At 41.9% G+C, this 17,904-nt stretch overlaps 2 protein-coding genes across 9 annotated transcripts in view; one reads left to right on the top strand and one right to left on the bottom strand.

Moving 5' to 3' along the window:
- Positions 1-8,752, top strand: part of SFXN1 (sideroflexin 1) — a 40,321-nt gene extending 31,569 nt beyond the window's left edge. For all 4 annotated transcript variants that reach the window (XM_033005666.2, XM_042790349.1, XM_042790348.1 and 1 more), the window contains 5 exons: positions 289-416; positions 970-1,019; positions 6,263-6,312; positions 6,943-6,990; positions 8,369-8,752. In XM_033005666.2, coding sequence (XP_032861557.1) covers positions 289-416; positions 970-1,019; positions 6,263-6,312; positions 6,943-6,990; positions 8,369-8,465 — 373 coding nt within the window. In that variant the 3' untranslated portion in view covers positions 8,466-8,752. The remainder of the gene's footprint in view (positions 1-288; positions 417-969; positions 1,020-6,262; positions 6,313-6,942; positions 6,991-8,368) is intronic.
- On the bottom strand, positions 6,302-17,895 carry KIF20A (kinesin family member 20A). Of its 5 annotated transcripts, XM_033005631.2 has the most exons (20): positions 17,805-17,871; positions 17,149-17,324; positions 16,572-16,661; positions 16,328-16,447; positions 15,733-15,871; positions 15,456-15,643; positions 15,221-15,365; positions 14,289-14,486; positions 13,929-14,040; positions 13,758-13,829; positions 13,038-13,181; positions 12,790-12,955; positions 12,374-12,535; positions 11,575-11,714; positions 11,378-11,480; positions 10,520-10,727; positions 10,039-10,130; positions 9,609-9,746; positions 8,912-9,092; positions 6,302-6,386 (listed from the first exon to the last, which is right to left on the bottom strand). In XM_033005631.2, exons 2-20 carry the CDS (start codon positions 17,305-17,307, stop codon positions 6,340-6,342), a joined length of 2,604 nt encoding a protein of 867 aa, XP_032861522.2. In that variant the 5' UTR covers positions 17,308-17,324; positions 17,805-17,871; the 3' UTR covers positions 6,302-6,339. The 5 variants fall into 5 exon arrangements, with proteins under 5 accessions (XP_032861522.2, XP_032861512.2, XP_032861505.2 ...); XM_033005621.2 differs by lacking the exon at positions 6,302-6,386 and having other exon boundaries at positions 7,004-9,092; positions 17,843-17,895; XM_033005614.2 differs by lacking the exon at positions 6,302-6,386 and having other exon boundaries at positions 7,004-9,092; positions 17,849-17,875.
- Positions 17,896-17,904: the final 9 nt, after the last annotated feature.

The raw sequence follows: 17,904 nt of genomic DNA, 5'->3' as shown, positions 1-17,904 counted from the left end.
AATAACACATCTCCTTTCTTCCCCCTTGGAATGCATGTGACCAGGCTCAAGTGGCAGATTGCTGTTACAAATATTCAGTTGTTTACTTTTCAGCATATTTTTCGCCAGATCTTTCTCTGCCTTTTGAAATATTTGTGCCAAAGAGTGTTACAAACAGGCTAACTTGGAAAATAAAATAAAAACATAATTCTTATAATTGAGAAGTTTAAGGGGACAAAGATAAGGTGACAAAAAAAGGTGAATAAATGCATGTCAGTCACTGCTTTATTTTCACCTCTTATTCAACAGGGAACTTAAGTTTGGAATCCCTGTCACAGATGAGAACGGAAACAGACTGGGTGAATCGACAAAAGCAGCTCAGCAGGCAATTACCCAGGTTGTTATATCAAGGATTCTTATGGCTGCTCCTGGCATGGGTAAGAACAACTGCAGTCATGTGCAGCTCCTGATTATCAGTTCATTATGTGAGAGGGCACTTAAATTCTATATCAGTGATTTTTCTGAGAGGCCAAATTATCTCACAGTTATGCAGGCAGTATTTACGTTTCTATTAGAAAGTTCCACAGAGAAATATATGGTTTTTACTATGAAAACATCCACAGTGTGTTACACTGAAGTGCAGCAGAAAAGCTCCTGGGATGCTTTTGCAGAAAAGATAGAGATATCAAAGGAATAATAGCAAATTCTAGTTGAATGGAATCGGTTTAGTGAAGAGTAGATGCTTTGACCAGTGCCAAGTTACTGAGCTGACGTTTATCTTCGTGTGAAATGAGAAGTTTTGCTTCTTGGGAGAATTTACCTCTGTAAATACTGATCCACTATCTTGCATTGGCAATGTGAAATGAAAGCTCAGTTAATGACAAAACACTGAGAATTGTACTATGGGATTAGTTCATCTTAACAGAAAATGAAAACAAAGTGCCTTTTTCTCCAAGGTTAATGCTTATTTTTTTCTATTCTCATTTGCAGCGATTCCTCCCTTCATAATGAATACATTGGAAAAGAGAGCCTTTTTAAAGGTTAGTCTTAGATAATATTTGTATATGCATTTCATATCCTAAATTAATATTTTAATGAATTTAAAATAATTTCTGAGTCTTCATATTTGCCTCCCACACAGTCTGGAAGGACAGCACTGTAGAGCTTGCTTTACAGCTGTCCCTTTCTTTATGCCTTTCTTAGACAGAGATAGCTTGGTTCTTTTTATCGCAGTATAACATAACAATAAGAAAATACAAGCTTTTTTGTTACCTTTATAATTGTTCTTAAAATGCAGAGTTCCTCCTAATAAATAAACCTTCCTTATACTGAGACTTGGAATATAGTTTATGAGAAAAATATTGAAAATTTTAATAATGCTTTTTTCTCAGGATAGCGGTAAGAGGGCTTTACTTAGCTGCTGTAGTAGCAATTTGGCTTTTGGAAACAACAGTGATGGTAAAAATCTCTTTCGAAAGTGATCCTTTAAAATTTATTGCATGAGCAAGTTCAGGGTAGACATGGAATGGGCATGTTTCATCAAAGATTGCTTATTTCCTACATTCTGTTTATGCTTATGTAGTGTGAAGTGAAACACCTGGTATTAGTAAATATATCAACTAAATCAACATTTTGCACTGTGTGTGTATGAGAGGGGAAAGAACAATATTTAAATTAATTGTAGGGTTGTCTAACACAAGGGAAATATTATTCAGATGAAGAGCTCTATAATTCTTTACCATTAAAGGGAGTTTCATCTTCACCAGCTGATATCACTGATTTACCTACTGCATAGCTCCAGGCAAAGTCTCCACCTGTGAAACCCACCCACCAAGCTGGGAACAATAGCCTAAGAGACTCTGTCTCCTTCCTGTTAGAAAAAGTTAGGAAAAGAAAGCCTGTTCTGAGTCTCCAGACCCTCCCTTGGAAAAGTGGTTTGGGTGGGGACTGGGAAGACAAGCAGGGGAAGTTGCCTTGTTTTGGTTGTCTAGCATAAAGCTTTCTAAAATATTTAAATTATATTTCTTATTATTTCTGCCCTTTGTTTTTCTTGTGCAGAGTTTAGATTACCCACTTACATACAGCATTTGAAAGTGCTTCTGTGTGTATAAATGAGGCATTGGGAAGAGGTCCCAAGTGTCTTCCAATTTTAAAAACTTTTTTCCTGAAGTGCTTTGCTTCCCTCCTCCCTTGTTAACAGAAGACACTGTTGCTCAGAATGTAAAAACGGGAAATGTGGCATTTGAGTTTTCAGAGTGAAAGTCAGTGTGTGCTGCTTATCTCCTGAAAGAAGTGCGACTACAGTGCATCCAAGTACACTATTTGTCTGCAGCATAGAGGCACCTATACTGATTTGACTGTTTCTTAATTGCTGATTTTTTTTTGACTCATACTCTGTTTGCAGAGTAGCTTTTAGCAGCTTGTGATACTGTTATGTTCTTGAGAATGTATTATCTGAACATTAACCCTTGTTTTAAAAAAAAAAAAAGTTAATTTAGAGGATTATTTTTTATGTATTTGACATGGGAGAAATGTCACAAATGCTATTAACTCAACTGGCAAATAGATGACATTTGTGAAGACTTGCAGCAACCCTCAGGGTTTGGAGACAAATATCTATTGTTTTTGTGTGGTATAATCAATATAAGGGTGTTGTGAATTTTTCAGATCAGCAAAAATGAGCGATTTCTTCAGTGACTACTCAGTGGTCTTTGGTATCATCATGACCGTTTATGCTCACCTGTTCCTCCCCCTCAGCCTCAAAGACTGTGAGTTCAGGTGAAACACTGCTCTGCAGGTAGTCAGTGGTAACACTTGGTAGAGATTAGTATTAAAACCATTAAGGAATGAGCTGCATTTTTAACACGCAGCTTCTGCATGTCCTCTTGAGGTTTCAGAAGCACCATCCCATTTGCAGTACTCCAACACCATCCACGCAATGCTTTACTAACTCATTATTCTTAGCCTTTGCTTTGCACACCATCACTCTTGAAAATAAATCTTGTGTGCTTGCCAAAGCCTATTAAGCCACACACAAGGCCAGAAAATAGGCAAACGGTTGTGAAGTAATTAAGAAAATAGAATGATGTCCTGCAGTAAGTTAAAGAAATGTCAGTCTCAGTGGTAGCAGGCTATCATCCTCTGATATTTGAAATATGTAGGTCATGTAGTACTATCCATCCCCCATATTCCAACATTGTTTTGCACAAGGGCATTTGGATGATAACATTGGTATGAATTAACAGTCTTCCCAAACATTATTGCTAGAAAACATTAATATTTTTAGAACACAAACACATACTTACTGCTTCAAAAAGAATCTAGTTATTGCTTGACTTGAAAACATATTTTTGTGTATATATATATATGTGTGTGCTTTTGCTATAGGTTTCAGTAGTGACTTTGGCTGCCTTTTATGCGATCATACAGTGTAGAGTTCTTGATTAGACTGTATAATGTCTATGTTCGTTATCCCTACTGATATACAATTGACTGGCTTTCTGCAGAGCCAAGTTACTTGCTGCAGCAGGAGGATGCATAAACAGCCTCGCCCTGAGGCACAGCATTTATAGATGTATTTTAGTTACAGGTAACTTTTCTCCCAAGGAAATAAATTGGTTTTTTTCTCCATAGAATCTTCTAAAAATTCTAATCGACACCGAAGTTTTAATTTATATTACTACTCTTACAGCTTCAGCTACCTTTTCTCATCTGTTCTGCATACTGTATTAATATTAAGGCTGGTTCCAGAAATTTCCTCATATATATTTAAAACAAGCTCCTTGAGGTCTCTTAAGTCTACAACTAAAATACAAATTCAAAGCTATTACAAAACTACAGCAGAGAGCCTTTTTTTTTAAGCATCATTCTTGAATTTCTTATGCCTTAGTCATCTATGCATTCCTAATTTAACTGTCATTTCTTTTTTTTTTTTTTTTTTTTTTTTTCTAACAGGCATAGCTAGCCCGGGAAAGCTGACAGATATTGAGATCCAATAATGAAAGGAAGCAGTTAGAAAAAAGCTGATTCTCCTTATGGCTTTTGTTTGTTTAATTATAATTTCGCCATTTTCCCTATTTGCAGTAACCACTACAGATGCCGTAAAGACATCTGGAAATTAAAATCTAATTCATTAGGAACTGCCACCTTCTGGAGTTAAATGATAGTTCTCTGACACAATAAATTATTCTGCTCTCTTGTACTTCTCCATTTTATCTCTTTGTAGGGAAGTACAGCCTCCATTTGAGTTCTGCTTTATTGTTTTACATTTTCCCTGAACAACTCCAACTCTTAATATTGGCCTCCCAGTGTTAGTTTTACCTCACCATCTTTCTTGATTAGTACAGCCTAGTAACATTCTTGAAAAATAAAGGCTGTAACCCACATCAAGTGCCTTGGCAAAAAATGTTCCCCCACATGAAATAGATGTTGTTTATAATGTCTGTACTAGTAGATACCTGTCTCAGACTAATAACCAACTCCAATAAAGGCATGAAGCCATCTTATTACTCACTGAAACATTCCAACAGTCTTTTCAGTTATAAAAACCATATTAAGGGCTTTTCTGTTATGTGTCTTGGGTCCCATGCTCACTGAAATGTGTAGCATCTCTCTCCCTTAATCCTCCTCAGAAACTGATGTCAGTTGCAGTATAGCTTGACTTGGGTTCTTAAATATATGTAATATTTACCAATGCCAGTCTTACATCCCTTCCGCTGTCAGTCACACCATCACTTGTCATGAACTCTCCCAGTGTATAAAATGTAAAGCACTTAGAGTGAATTTATTTCAGCCAAGAGTCAAATGAAGGTGTGTTTAGTGGAAGGTCAGAACAGCAGAGCACTGCTGCATTCACCCTTTATATCCTTCTTGCTATTGCTGCCTTTTTCTATTTGTTATCCACTGTTAGAGATTATTACTGAATTACTCAGTTCTTCTTGCACTCATTTCTGGATTACAGATTGACTCCAAGGCGGCAGGGAGTGTAAAGGAAGCAATCTTCTACATCATTTCTTCTCCCTCAGGCTCTGGAGTTTAATCCACACAGCCTTGTTTTCCATGCCTCTTACGCTGCTGTGACCTTCCTTAGCACCAAGCTTTGTCCTACAGAGCCTTCTAAATTTATTTTTTCTATTTCTACTGTCAAATAGCATGCATCCTTTTTCCACCAGTTTCCCTTCTAACTTCTACATCTTGAAAAATGCTTCTTACAGAAAAATCATCATCTTTGTTGAAAATGTCATCCAATGTAATGTGTGGTTTTTAACTCACTAGCTGTTTTTCCATCAACTTCCTATTCTCATAGCAGTTGTGTATGTCCTACTTACTGGAGACACTGATTTTACTGTAGCAACAGAAGGCCAGTGCAGCAGTGTTGTTTAAACAGGTCTGGCTTTATTTCATTAGTAATTAATTTAAACTAAAACTCTAACATGGGGCGGGGGGGGAGAAGGGGGCAGCAGGGAATGGATTCCTAAATCGCTTAAAGGCCTACAAGAAAACTATCATGGTTCTTGGCATATGTTCAAGTTCTGCAACAGTTGCAGTAATGAGGAACATGCTAAAAATACATCCCTAGGTTATGGTGTTGCTTTGTTTCCCTAATTCTTCTACTCTTTTTTCCTTTAATAAAAGGTAGCAGAACTGGTGTGTAGCAGACTGCGCTGCAGGGGCAAGTTCCTACACATCAAAGCAAATCATAAAAGAGGAAAAAGGGCTAAGAGAGGCAGACTTACATTTTTTTCCTTGACACCCCCCTTATTTATGGTTGGCAGCTGCAGTTGCTGTTGCTCACAAAGTAAATCTCCAGTTGCAAGTTAAAACCATTTGAGGTCACTAAAGAGAGAGGAGCTGTAACCAGATCTAACTCTTCATGGGATCCCTGGCCAAAATTCACTGTGCCCTTCAGAGTTGTGGCAGAGCCTTGCACCTGCAGCACCGCTCCAAACTTTGGCTACAGTGCCAGCTACTGTGGGCTTGGGTGACTCAAAGAAACGGGCCACATACTCAATGTCAGGTCATGAGTGAGAATCAACCACCCACTGCAGTTTCTAAGGGACACTTAGTATAACAGTGTACATTGGTATCACTGGGAATTTTCTTACTTTTCAAAGGAATTTGGCTCTCAAACTGGATCTCAGTTTAAGGTATACAGATAATTGGTTTGCCTTCGTCGTGTCCAAGAGCCTTTTAGGTACAATCTGTCTCTTACAAGAATTCCAGGAAGGTGGGAAGGGAGGCAGAAAAGATACCATACTTACTGTGTGTGGTTTGTTTTTAACAGAGATTTCCTTGGATGAGTGCTCCCATTCAAGTTGGATTAGTCGGATTTTGGTAAGTGATTTCTTTGTATCCACTATTTTAAGAGATACTCGTAGGGTTTTTTGGAGGAAGTAGCAATATTTGCACTTTGTTTAAAGAAAAAAAGTTGAGAGAGTTAGTGAAGCTACAGCAGTTACTTCACTTCCATATCTGTAACTGATAATACCATATTAAAAAAAAGCCATTAGGAATGAAGAAGCTGCCAGGAGAATCAGAGGGAGAAGCAAAAAAAGGCATGTAGCAACTTGATTAGAAAAGATTTTTCTGGCTGCTACCTCCATAAACTATGCTGGAAATCTAATCCTGTAGGTTGATGAATTCTTGAAACATTTGGTTAATGGAGGCTTTCATTTGCTGCTGTCTAGCATTTTATGTCATACACACCAATGCAAAACACTGAAAGGACATCAAATGATAATTTTATACACATTTGTAAGCATGGTGTTGATGCATTTAGTACATAGGTAAATGATTTCAAAAGGTATAATGCAGTGAGAAATAAAGGTTACATAGCACTTCATGGAACTTTACCTCACTGTATATATATATAAAAAAAAAGCTTTTTGCCTAAAAGATCATACCTAAGGGTTTTGAATTCTTTTAGCACCCTAAATATTGTAAACCCATTTTTGTCTCCTCTAGTCTTGTGTTTGCAACACCCCTGTGTTGTGCACTGTTTCCTCAAAAAAGGTACGTATTCCTGTTACATTATTCTTACTTTAATATTACACGCCCAGATGCATGCAAGGTACTGCAAAAAGACAGAAACAAGTAGTCATTGCCTCCTAGAGCATAGTCTTAATTCCCATATAACAAGTGTGATACACATGAGAATATTCAGTAAAGCAATAACTATGTTACTCATCAGTAATATATAATAGTTGAATTGGGCTCATTTGTTTACAAACTCCTAGCAGCTTGAGATGCAGCTATGTAGAGATAGTGAACAAGAGGTTTGGGTAAGAAGTTTAACCATGCTATTTTAAGCTGAGAAGTTTGAGTTTGATAATACAAACTTAAGAATCACTGGAACGACTCACAAAAAAGGCTAATGTGGTCCAAACAATATATTAACGTCCAGTAAGGTTATGGCTTCATTAAATAGAGTCAGAGCCCATTTTCATCTGAAAACTCCTCAGGTTATACAGAACAGCACTTGACTATACGTGCTTATTTGTAATTTGATTAATATTTTTCCAGAAATAATTTTTCATTAATACACAAATAGCTCAGTACTGAAAACTGCTTTAGAAACAATATTCATCATAGCTGAAATAATAATGAAACCTGGATGGGTTACCTGCAAATAAAGTTAGCTCAATTTGCAGCATGTACTATGAACAGTGTCTTAAATTCAGCTGGGCTGTCCCTCTCATTAGTGGTTGTCTAAACTTGACAAGCTGACAAATGTAGCTTAAAAGATGCAAACCGCAGCTAAATCCATTAAAATATTGAACAATTAAGTAGCTTTTGACTTCCAGAAAACAATACCTAATTCTCATCCAATGCAATTGTTTGAATACAACAGTCTGGCACCATCTGTTTCCCTGCCTGGCACAGAATAGAGAACTGTGGTAAATAAGTGTCACTGGGCTACCTGGAGATGACTTAACAAACTAGCATAGTAAGTGTGGTACAGTTCTTGACTTTAACCAGGGCTCTTCATTTCATAGGAAGATTCACTTTACTGTGAGATGACTCTCAAAAATAAACCTTTTATTCAACTGAGTAAAATCAGGCAGTAAGTTAAATAGGCAAATACATTATATTTAATAAAAACACCTTTAGGAAGGTAAGTTTCTGTTGCCAGCAACAACCTTGAGCAACTAAGTAGATTCCTAACCTCTTGATAGTGGCAACAGCCATTTCTTGACTCTACAGACTATCTTATTGCCTTTTAAATAGGGATTCATTTGCCCCTGGTCTGTGAGCATTATTCCTTCGTAAGTTAGAAGAAGATCTGAAAACTCTTTTCACAATCCAGGAAGTTTAACAAGATGCACTGTCCATCTTATTTTACAATCAAGTGCTTGTTATATATAACCATTTTACTGTTTCTTTTGCTTAGTTCTATGTCTGTAACACGCTTGGAGCCAGAATTGCAAGCCAAGATCCGAGAGAGCAGCCCTGAACTAGAACGTGTATACTTTAATAAAGGATTATAATTCAAGGAAGGGAAAATATCTTTCAAGGAGGATCTTGTGAACTTATTTTTGAGTTATGTGCCAACATAGTTGAAGATGAGAACTTACTTTTAACTTGTACTTTTGTTAAACAGCTTTGATTATCTGCATTATTTCGTATTTAAAGACTTCCTTGTTGTAGTGTTTAAATTACAAAAGGTCATTTTGTCCACTTTGGTATTGATTAAAAGTTTAACCATACATATCCAAAAATGTTTACATAAGCTCTCAAGCAGGTACGATAATAAACAAGCACACAAAGAAAAATAGATGCTATTATATTGAATTTGCCACCTGTTCCAGTAATAGCAGGGCAGGGCTGTCTTTGTGAGAAAGTCACAGAGCAACTGAACGAAGTTGCCACCCTCTGCTGGTAACAGGACGGGTGGCTGAACGTGACAGAAGGTTGTGTAGGAAGGGCTTTTTACCAGGAGGTTGGTTGGGTTGTAGGTTTTCCCTGTTGGCACAGAACCGTTTCTTTAAGGTAGATGTTGGGGGAGCTTGGAGCTTCTGCACGGTGTGGTACTGTTCAGCAATGCAAGCTGCTTTCTTACGCAGGTCTAGTTTTACCAGCATCATGTTGTTCTGCAGTTCTGCCAGTGTTTGGTCCTGAGAAAGGGAAGCCAATATATATATATAGACAAGTTGCCTAACTCACCAGTTACTATGATCTGAAGAGGATAAACTGCCTGTGCCAAAATCACTAACTGGTGTGCTAAATAAGGCCATACATAAAAGCTTCTACTGTCAACAGTGTAGCAGTTAAAGAACAAATTAGGAACAGTAAGGCTAGGAAAAAGCTGAATCCATCCTGCTGCAAGCATGCTGCCATAGCAACGGTGATAGAGTGAAGTGGATAAGGAAATGAGAACTCTGAATTCTACTTTAAGTACAGACTGCCAGTTAACTGAGCAGGGACAGTTTGGGTCTCCTTTGCAGAGTTAAATATGCAGTCTGACTCAACCATTGAAAAAAAATTAGCTTCCTTAATGTAACAGACAGTATTTGTCTAGGGAATAAGTAATTTTTATTTGCAGCTGCAAGAACCTAGTTTTTTCTGCTGATTACAGCAAAGTGCATAGACTAAATCCCCCTGTGCAACCCACAGCAAAACAGACACATTACCTGTCGAGCCAGAATGTCATCACACATACAGAGGGCTTCTCGAAGTTTCCCTGCACTAGTACTGTGGCAGCACGCCCTCTCTGCAGACTGAAGAGACTCCCCAAGTTTTTGTAATTCCGAACGCAGCAATCTGACATTCTACAGGAGAAATAGATTTAGTACAACAGCTGCCTTTGACACTGCTCTGCAAACAAAGCCACTTCAGGGTCATTCAGATATGCAGTACTGAGGGAGGATCCCATCTGAGCAAAGTACCCTGGGATCATGGATACCACAACCTTCCACATCTCTAGTAAGGGTTTGTTTTAAACAGACCCATTTCAACTTCAACCATTTATTTGAAAGCCTGGAACAGCAGCTCCAAACACTGTTTAAAATGGCAACCACCTTGCCCTGCAAGTGTTTCTTTCTGCAACAGAGATGGAGTTACCTTCTGTCCATCCTCCAGCTTCCTGTCTACATCCACAGTAATGGGTTTGGCAGAGGGAGGTGGCTCCACTAATTTCTGGTACTTGCGCAACTCTAGGAACAGACAAAAAGTAGTGAACAACAATACGTTCATAAGCTTTCAGTTTTTCTGAGGTCAGGAATTCCCTCGAGACAAGCTGCCACAGGCAAGCTGAGAAAAGCTTTGAGTTTGTGCAGACATGCACAAACATTCCAGGCTTCTCCCTTTCAGTTACACAAAGGGACTTAGAATTTGAAGAGGGAGATTATCCTGCCCTAAAGTCCATTTTCCTGTGAAAAAGTGAAACCCCGTCCCATCCAGCATATTATTGCTGTCATCTACAACTCAGAATAGTGATTTCAGTATGTCTGAATCCAATGTACCCTACTGGAAAAAGTATCTCAAACCCTCTACAACAATTACTCAGGCATAGTTCAGAACCAGTGCAGCATCACTGCCTTACCTGCCGTTGTGGTATTTAATTCCATTTGACACTGCTCCAGTTTGGCTTTAGTATCTACCAGCTCCTGCTGCAGAGTGCATGAGGTAGCCACTCGCTTTGATCGACGCAAGCCTTGCCCTGCATCCTTTTGCTTAGTGTCCAGGCTCTCCAATTTTTGTTTTGCCTCCTGCAGAGCAGCTTGGAGCTCCTCAATCTTCTCATCACGCTCCTTAGAAAGCAAGTTTGTTCAAATATTCAACAGGATTTTCTTAACACAGCTTTTCTGAAACTTTTGGTGTCTGTCTTCTGGAAGACTTTCTCAATCACACACTTCACATATTGGACTCGGCCTTTAATGTCCTTTAGGTGAAAACAGTGAACCCATTTCCTGGGAGCCTAAGCCACTTTTTTAGTCTCTAAAGACAAGGGATTTGGAGAGTTTGCATCTTCAGAGAGATCTGCAGCAAGTCCCAGAGGCCACTCAAATGCCATAGCATGAAAAATATGGACAGGCCCAAACCCATCATCACAACTATGAGTAAGAAGAGAAATTTCACACACCTTGTGTTAATCTGAAGAGTGCAATGCAGGCCACTAGCAAAAAGCATAAGGAGGGAGAGAATCATGTTGAACAAATAGAGGAGTCAGAATGGTTGTACGTTAACAGCTGAAAATTAGAAAGGCTAGTAAACTACATAAAGCAGTAGACAAGAAGAAAAAAATTGTGGATCAAGCTGTCAAATAGTATCACAAAAAGATACCACAAAAAGCAAAATATTTCCTTTGTTTGCAGAAGTCACCTTCCTGGACTCAAGTACCCCAAGTCCCCTCCCAACCCACTGCTACTTTCCTGATGTCATTTCATTGTCCTGAACAAACCTGGATCTCATCTTGGTAATAGTCAGTCAGAGACTCCTTCAGGTTATTCATTTTATCCTCGTACAGTTCCTCCAGCAGCTCCTTCTGAGCATCCACATGTTGGCTACAAAGACAGCAAACAACTACATGTCATGGTCTGGCAGTTCTTGGTACTGCAGCTCACCCCGAACAAAGGGAGAGATCAGCACAAGCTGTACCTGCACCATTGCTCCTTCTGCTGCATGTGCTCCAGCATCTCATTGCAGATCTCCTCACGGATGCGCATTTCTAGTTGCAGCTTCTCCTGCCGTTCTTGCACCAGCAGTTCTCGTGCAGCTTCCACTATACGCAACAGGTCCTGCAAGGACACAAACTCCATTGCCCACACTGCACAACAGAATTATTATCTAGAATAAACTAGGTGGTCCCATATCTGTAGGATGGGATGATCTAGGTTTAAGATTCTTTTAGTTGCCAGGTTTGTTCTTAATTCCGCTCCCATGAGATGGCTTAATCACTGCACCCAAGATGGAGCTATGTCCAGAGCAGCTTTCCCTACTGCACTGCCTGGGGCTGCACCTGCATGTGCTACCTTGACACATTACAACTCAAGTCTCTGTAGATATAGGACTTCCATCTCAATCTTTCAGCTATTCCAGATGTCTGCTTTGAGTATCTAGGAATTTGATTATTTTTCCTCAATTTAGCCATCTGATTTGCATGTTTTCTGATCTCTAGATTTCCCTTGCAGAGTAGGGATTATAGGTCTGCACTCAAGCTCTTATCATCCCTATTTCACAGATGACAAAATATTTCCAAATTAAGCACATGCTTCAGATTTAGACCAACTGTGGAATGTTTTCCTCATGGATTCAGTTTCCTGGGTCCCATATCCTTCTGAGGTTCTGTCATCTCTTGGTATAGTGCCAAGCTCTAGCTCCACCTCCCAGGCCAAAGCTAACAGTCATGGTTCTTGCCCCTTTATCCGTAAAGGCTGTAAACCCAATCACAACCCACCTCCTTCTCGTACATGGAGACATCTGCTTCATCCTCACTGTCTTCTGATTCCACTTCTTCCTTTGAGTCTACCTCTGGACCTCGGCTGGTTCGCCTGTTGTGCTCTTTGATGATTGACTGTATGGATGGAAGTCCCAGCTTTGTGGGAGGCGCCTGAACAAGCTGAAGGGGAAAAGGCCATCATTACTAGTCCACAAAACCTGGAAGTTGCATAAGCTTTAAACACAGCACTTGTCTGCAACCTGTCAACCCTTTCAGTTTATCAGAATCTGAAAATACTGTGAAGGTAATAATCTACTGGAGAAGCATAGGAAAGACTTGCAAGCATTCCCTCTGCCTTCTGGTGGCAGGGGACCAGTTCCCACAAAAGCAGGATGCATCCTGACTGTGCCATAATCCTGCTGTGTGCTACTTACCTGGCTGGCAATGGCTGAGAACTTGGCTACATATAGAGTTTCATCATATGTAGATGCACACTGGTTAATGTTGACGATCATGCAAGAGCGCCCACGTCCAGTGAAGAAACCCTGGAACACACGGGTTAGCTTGCTGTCCCGGAAGGGAACCACAGTCTGCTTCAATCTATGGGGAGAGACAAGAGTGAGCCCATGGGAAAGCAAAACAGCCTCCCCGCACCCTCCCCTCTGGAGTTCTGGATGCTCACCTGGACTGCTGGTTCTGGCGGAGGGCAGCAATGCAGCGACCCAGCGTGTGGAGGGAGGTATTGATGTTGTTCGCTTCCTTCATTCGGTCCCCACTTTTCTGGTCTTTGCAGCGCTCGGACCCCGCAAGGTCACACAGGGATAACCTGAGGAAAACACAGGCAACGTTCACATGACCTAATAGGTTTCTCCTGCCCTATCCGGATTCACAGTTCAGACACTATGTGATCACCTATCCTGCTCCCTCAGAAGGGGACAGAAAGCTCTTTTGGGGTGTACAGGCCATTGCTGGACAGAAAGGCCTACCCTAAGTGTAGCGGTTACACAAGGTAGCACCAACATGAGCTTTGCGGTATCAAGTTCAGAGATCCTTTGCCAGTTGTCAGGACAGCCATTTCCCAGGCACTGAGACAACCCATTTCCAGATAACTACATCCCAGGAACAGGTATTGGCAGCACTTAAATCAGCCCTACTGCAAGGGCAAGGTTACTGACATTTACCTTCATTCAAAAGGCCTGAGAACTACCTCAAGTTGTACTTCGCAGTACTCCTCACAAACCCCTCAGTTCCAAGACATAAGAGTGGGAACATTGACTCCTTCCAAGTACTTTCAACCAGACCTTCCTCAGGATAATTCCTATACCCCAGATCCACAATAAAATGGATAGGAAAGTTGAATCCACAGAGAACACCCCCAAATCCTAGAAAGCATGAAACTTACTCGCTGATTTTTGGAACAATTTCACTGCCACCTCTTTGCAAGTGCAGAATCCGAATGGAGAATACACTGTGACTGTAAAGAAATACGCAGATATTTTAAAAAGGAAATGGAACCTTTAAAAACCCCTCAGAATTTTGTTTCTCTCTAAACAACCCTCCCCCCACTTCAGACCTGCGACTCGAGTTCTGGTTCATGTGGGTGCTAGCAAAACTCTGGTTTTTCCGACCCAGTTTCAGGAGCTTCCAGGCCTCGTCAGCATCCCGGACATTGAACCAATTCAGATCTGGAAAAGCAAGCACGCATTGGGCAAGGCAGTTAGGAGATTGGCAGAAAACTTAATTATCTCAGCCCCAACTTAACCATTGCATTTCCTTGACATTAACAAACTCAACATTCCCACAATCCAGACATTAGAGACCTCTGAGGGGCCATAGAGGACATCATGCTCCCCAACACATCACTGCTAGGCCACTCACCCAGTCCTCGAGTCTCCCTAGCAGGCCACTAAAATTCTCTTTCAGGTAAATCTACCTTTCACATAGGGATTGCCAGTCTGGTCTTCACAGAGCCGCAGTGTCTGCCTCTTGCGATTCTGGCCAGGTAAAGCTGGTTCTAACAAGTCATAGATTAACTCATTGTAAATCTCAAAGAATGAAACCCAGATAGAAAACTGCACATCTGTGTTGGTGAGTGAAATGCGATCCAAGTCAGCCCAGCGAGGGCCTGATTCTGGGGAAAAAGAGGAAAAAAAATGAAAAAAAAAAAATCATGACTACAGCTTTTTACAGGTCCAACCTGAATGGTTTAGCTATAGAGTGAGGTATCTTTCTTCAGCAGGAACATTACCCCAGATTCAAATTATTCTATATACTTTCTCCCATTTGGACCTACTCTAATGCCTGTCCCCAGTGAGACAGCCTGAAGTTTCCTTTAACGGTATCCTCCTTTCTGTGTAAGAACTTTATATATACTTGATCTTGACCCCAGGAGACTACAGGATATTTCAAGCACGGAACTCTTCCCAGTAGAAGTGAAGTTTTAGTCCTTGTAACCTCAGTCACTCCATGCTTCTGGATATCTAATCAGGCAGTAGTTCCTAGTTTTGAAAGTCTGGGTACAGTGCTCAGTGCAACATGTCACTTTAGCACCCTGCTTTCCAGCCATCCCCATCACATGGCATTCGGCTGCTCAGTAACCATATCCTTCGAATGAAGTAAGTGGGTGTCAATTAGCTTCCATTTCACAAAGCTTGGTTATTATGCAGTAGTGAATTCTTAATATGTTGGCAAAACATACAAACAAAGTTCTTCAGCCCTGACATCCTTTTGTGTCAAAGGGAAAATTTGTGAGACTACAGCACCTTTGCTCCCTTACCTACAACACAGCATCCAAATAGCCATCACCCTTTCTTCCCCCATCCTCCAACAAGAAGCAGGTAGTACACAACAGGCTTCCAGACATACCTTCTGTCTGGCTAATGTCTGAATAGTTGGTGAGTTGGCTAGATGAAGAGAGGCCAGCAACTCCACTGTCAAAACTGCCACTGGTGGTGGCTTGGAGCTGAGATTCAGCACTGTGACTCCTCTTCAGTGGCGTTAACAGCTCCTCCTGGAAGGAAACAAAGAACATGAGCATGTATGATGTAGGAGGGCACCATCCTTACCCTACTATTAAATCTCCAAGAATCTGCATGCTTACCTCCCACAGACCGCCCCGCAGCATGGTCTGCTTCTTGGCCTCTTCCTGCCGCACCTGCCTGCTGTCCAGCCAGATCACCTCGTTGGAGAGGGAAGGCTTCAGATCCATGGCTTGGTACAGCCGGTCCCCCACACTGTTGAAGATGACCGCTAAGGAGCGAGGCAGAATCCCCCCATCTTTGTTGCTGCCTGAAGCAAGAACAACAGCAAGCTGAGGATTCACATGTAGAAGCAGACAACTCCCTCAACAGGCTACTAACACCTAGTGCTTTCCTCACCCTGAATGGTGTGAGTCTTCCCTGAATTGGTGATGCCATAGGTGTAAACCAGCCAGTTCTGCCCATTCAGTACATCCTTTACCACCTGCTTCATTGTCTCATCAAAAAACAATTTCTGCCCCACATCTGGTCCAAAGATCTGCAAACAAGACACATGAAAAATGGCCTCATGTAGGTTTCCTATATTTTGACTGCTGATGGTTGTTCAAGTGATATTACATAGTCTTTGTTCCCTCCACTAGCCCCACATCATGAGCAACGGAACCACCAGTAATTCCAGTCCAAGCCCCCTACAAAAACAAGCTGTTCACTGACTTAATCCAGTAAAATCTGATAGCCCTACAGCCTCTAATGTGTTTAGAGCCTCGTGAGCAAAACAAGAGTTTGACATTTGCTGCTGAAAAAGTTGTAAGGATCAGCTTAACAAGAGAAAAACTAAGGAAACAACAGGAACAAACTTAAGTAGAGAGGATTGTACAAGACTATATGAATTCATGCAGTGCATTGGAATCAATGTGTAAACCAGCTTTTCAAGCCATAAGGCTCATTTAAGCTCAGACAACTTTCAGATGGATTGTTTGTCCCCGTTACCTACCTGGGTGAATGAGAATCTGTGTACTGCTTGCCCCACTCCACGTTCTGTGCTCCGCATGGTAAAGGAGTCTTTTGGGGCTTTTAGAAGAAGGTTCTCTGAATTCTCAATGCAGACACAGCCCTAAAGAACACATAAAACCCCCATCATTGCGATGGCTTACAAGAGGCCATAGCGTAGACAGAAAAGGATAACAGCATCTTCAGCCAAGCACACAGCTCAGAGACTGCTTCATTCAGTGTCTCACCTGGTCTTCCCCTTTTTCCACTTCTGTAGATTTCAGAGGTCGAACTCTCAGATAAACCTTTAATTTTCCATTATTTTCTTCAGCTACAGCCTGCAAAAATCACCACAGGTTAAATATGATCACCAAAGAGGCAGCGCAGAACCATCCATCAGAACACTAGCAGGAACCACAGCATGGCACACATGCGTGGCTGCCCCAACTAGTGCGGGGTAGCTAATGGACACTTCTTTGGTCCCAAAATCTCCAGCAATGCCAGAAGCCTTCTTAGGCATTCCAGGCACACCAGCCTTTGTTTTGTTTATTTAGTGAATCAGACCAACAACCTGAAGACCTGACATCAATACCAACCCCCAGAAGAAGCACCACAGTAAGAGGCATCATGTAAGAGGCACTTACTGACTGTACCCTTCATAGTACACTGCTCATAACAGGAACTGCTCCCCCACAATGCAACATTTTGTCCTAGCCTCTTCTGAAGAACCTCTCTTGGCCCTGCATCACAACATCTTTGTACAGAAACACAGCAGCCCCAAGTCAAAACACCATCCCATTTGTGACAGAAGAGCTCCAGCCTCACCTGCTGGGAGCCCTCCAGATCTGAAGCAATGGCAGAGAACTCTGACAGCAGGTCCTTGCGCACATCAGCCCCAAACCCTGTTGCTGTGGATTCAAGAACAGGGGAGACTGCAACATCATCATCAGAGAACAGCCCTGGGGAGGCAATTGCTTGCGCCATGGCGTCTCACACAGCTCCTGGAGAAAAAGAGGCACAGTCAGGGTAGGGTGAGGGTACTGCAGTCTTCCAGGAGTCCAAGCTTTGCTCCCCCCCACTACACACAATCTGCCACCACTAACATTTCCATCTACTCCCCACAGACTGCCCCACGAAACCTTCCCTCCACACCCACCCACACCGAAACGCAGGATGCCACTGCAAATCCGGACACAGCCCTCTATCCCCCCCCAACCACCACACAGGATCCCGCATACCGCTTACACACTCGGACCGCCACGCTGGGCCCCTCCACACACACACACAGCACCTCATGAGGCTCGCGCGCACACGCCACACAGCACCCCGGCCTGACAAAGCTCCACACAGGCTGCCGCCCCTCCCCCAACAACACACACCCCCCAGAGAGCAGCACACGGGGCCTGCCCGCACAGGCACAGACTGCCACACAGGGCTTCCCCACACGCACGCAGTATCATTATCATCGGTAGCAGTATTACGATGATCAGCAGCAGCAGCCCCCGCTGCCGCCCCTCACACGGACCCGCTCCGGCTCCGCCGCCGCCTCGCGCTCCCCTCTGCGCCCGCGCGGCGCCCACT

The sequence above is a fragment of the Tyto alba genome, unplaced genomic scaffold, assembly GCF_018691265.1.
Source record: "Tyto alba isolate M040663 unplaced genomic scaffold, T.alba_DEE_v4.0 Super-Scaffold_17, whole genome shotgun sequence".
In the NCBI taxonomy this organism is placed as follows: domain Eukaryota; kingdom Metazoa; phylum Chordata; class Aves; order Strigiformes; family Tytonidae; genus Tyto; species Tyto alba.
The sequence above is the reverse complement of the archived record's forward strand: the minus strand, read 5'-3'. Positions and strand labels throughout refer to the sequence as shown.

What these genes read in the sequence shown, in the direction of transcription:
- KIF20A (XM_033005621.2), bottom strand. Translation starts at nt 17,307, where the DNA reads ATGGCGCAAGCAATTGCCTCCCCAGGGCTGTTCTCTGATGATGATGTT. An exon ending in TGGAAAAAGGGGAAGACCAG is followed by an intron (nt 16,448 to 16,571) that starts GTGAGACACTGA and finishes TGTGTTCTTTAG; the next exon opens with GGCTGTGTCTGCATTGAGAA. An exon ending in AGACATTAGCCAGACAGAAG is followed by an intron (nt 14,487 to 15,220) that starts GTATGTCTGGAA and finishes CTTTTTCCCCAG; the next exon opens with AATCAGGCCCTCGCTGGGCT.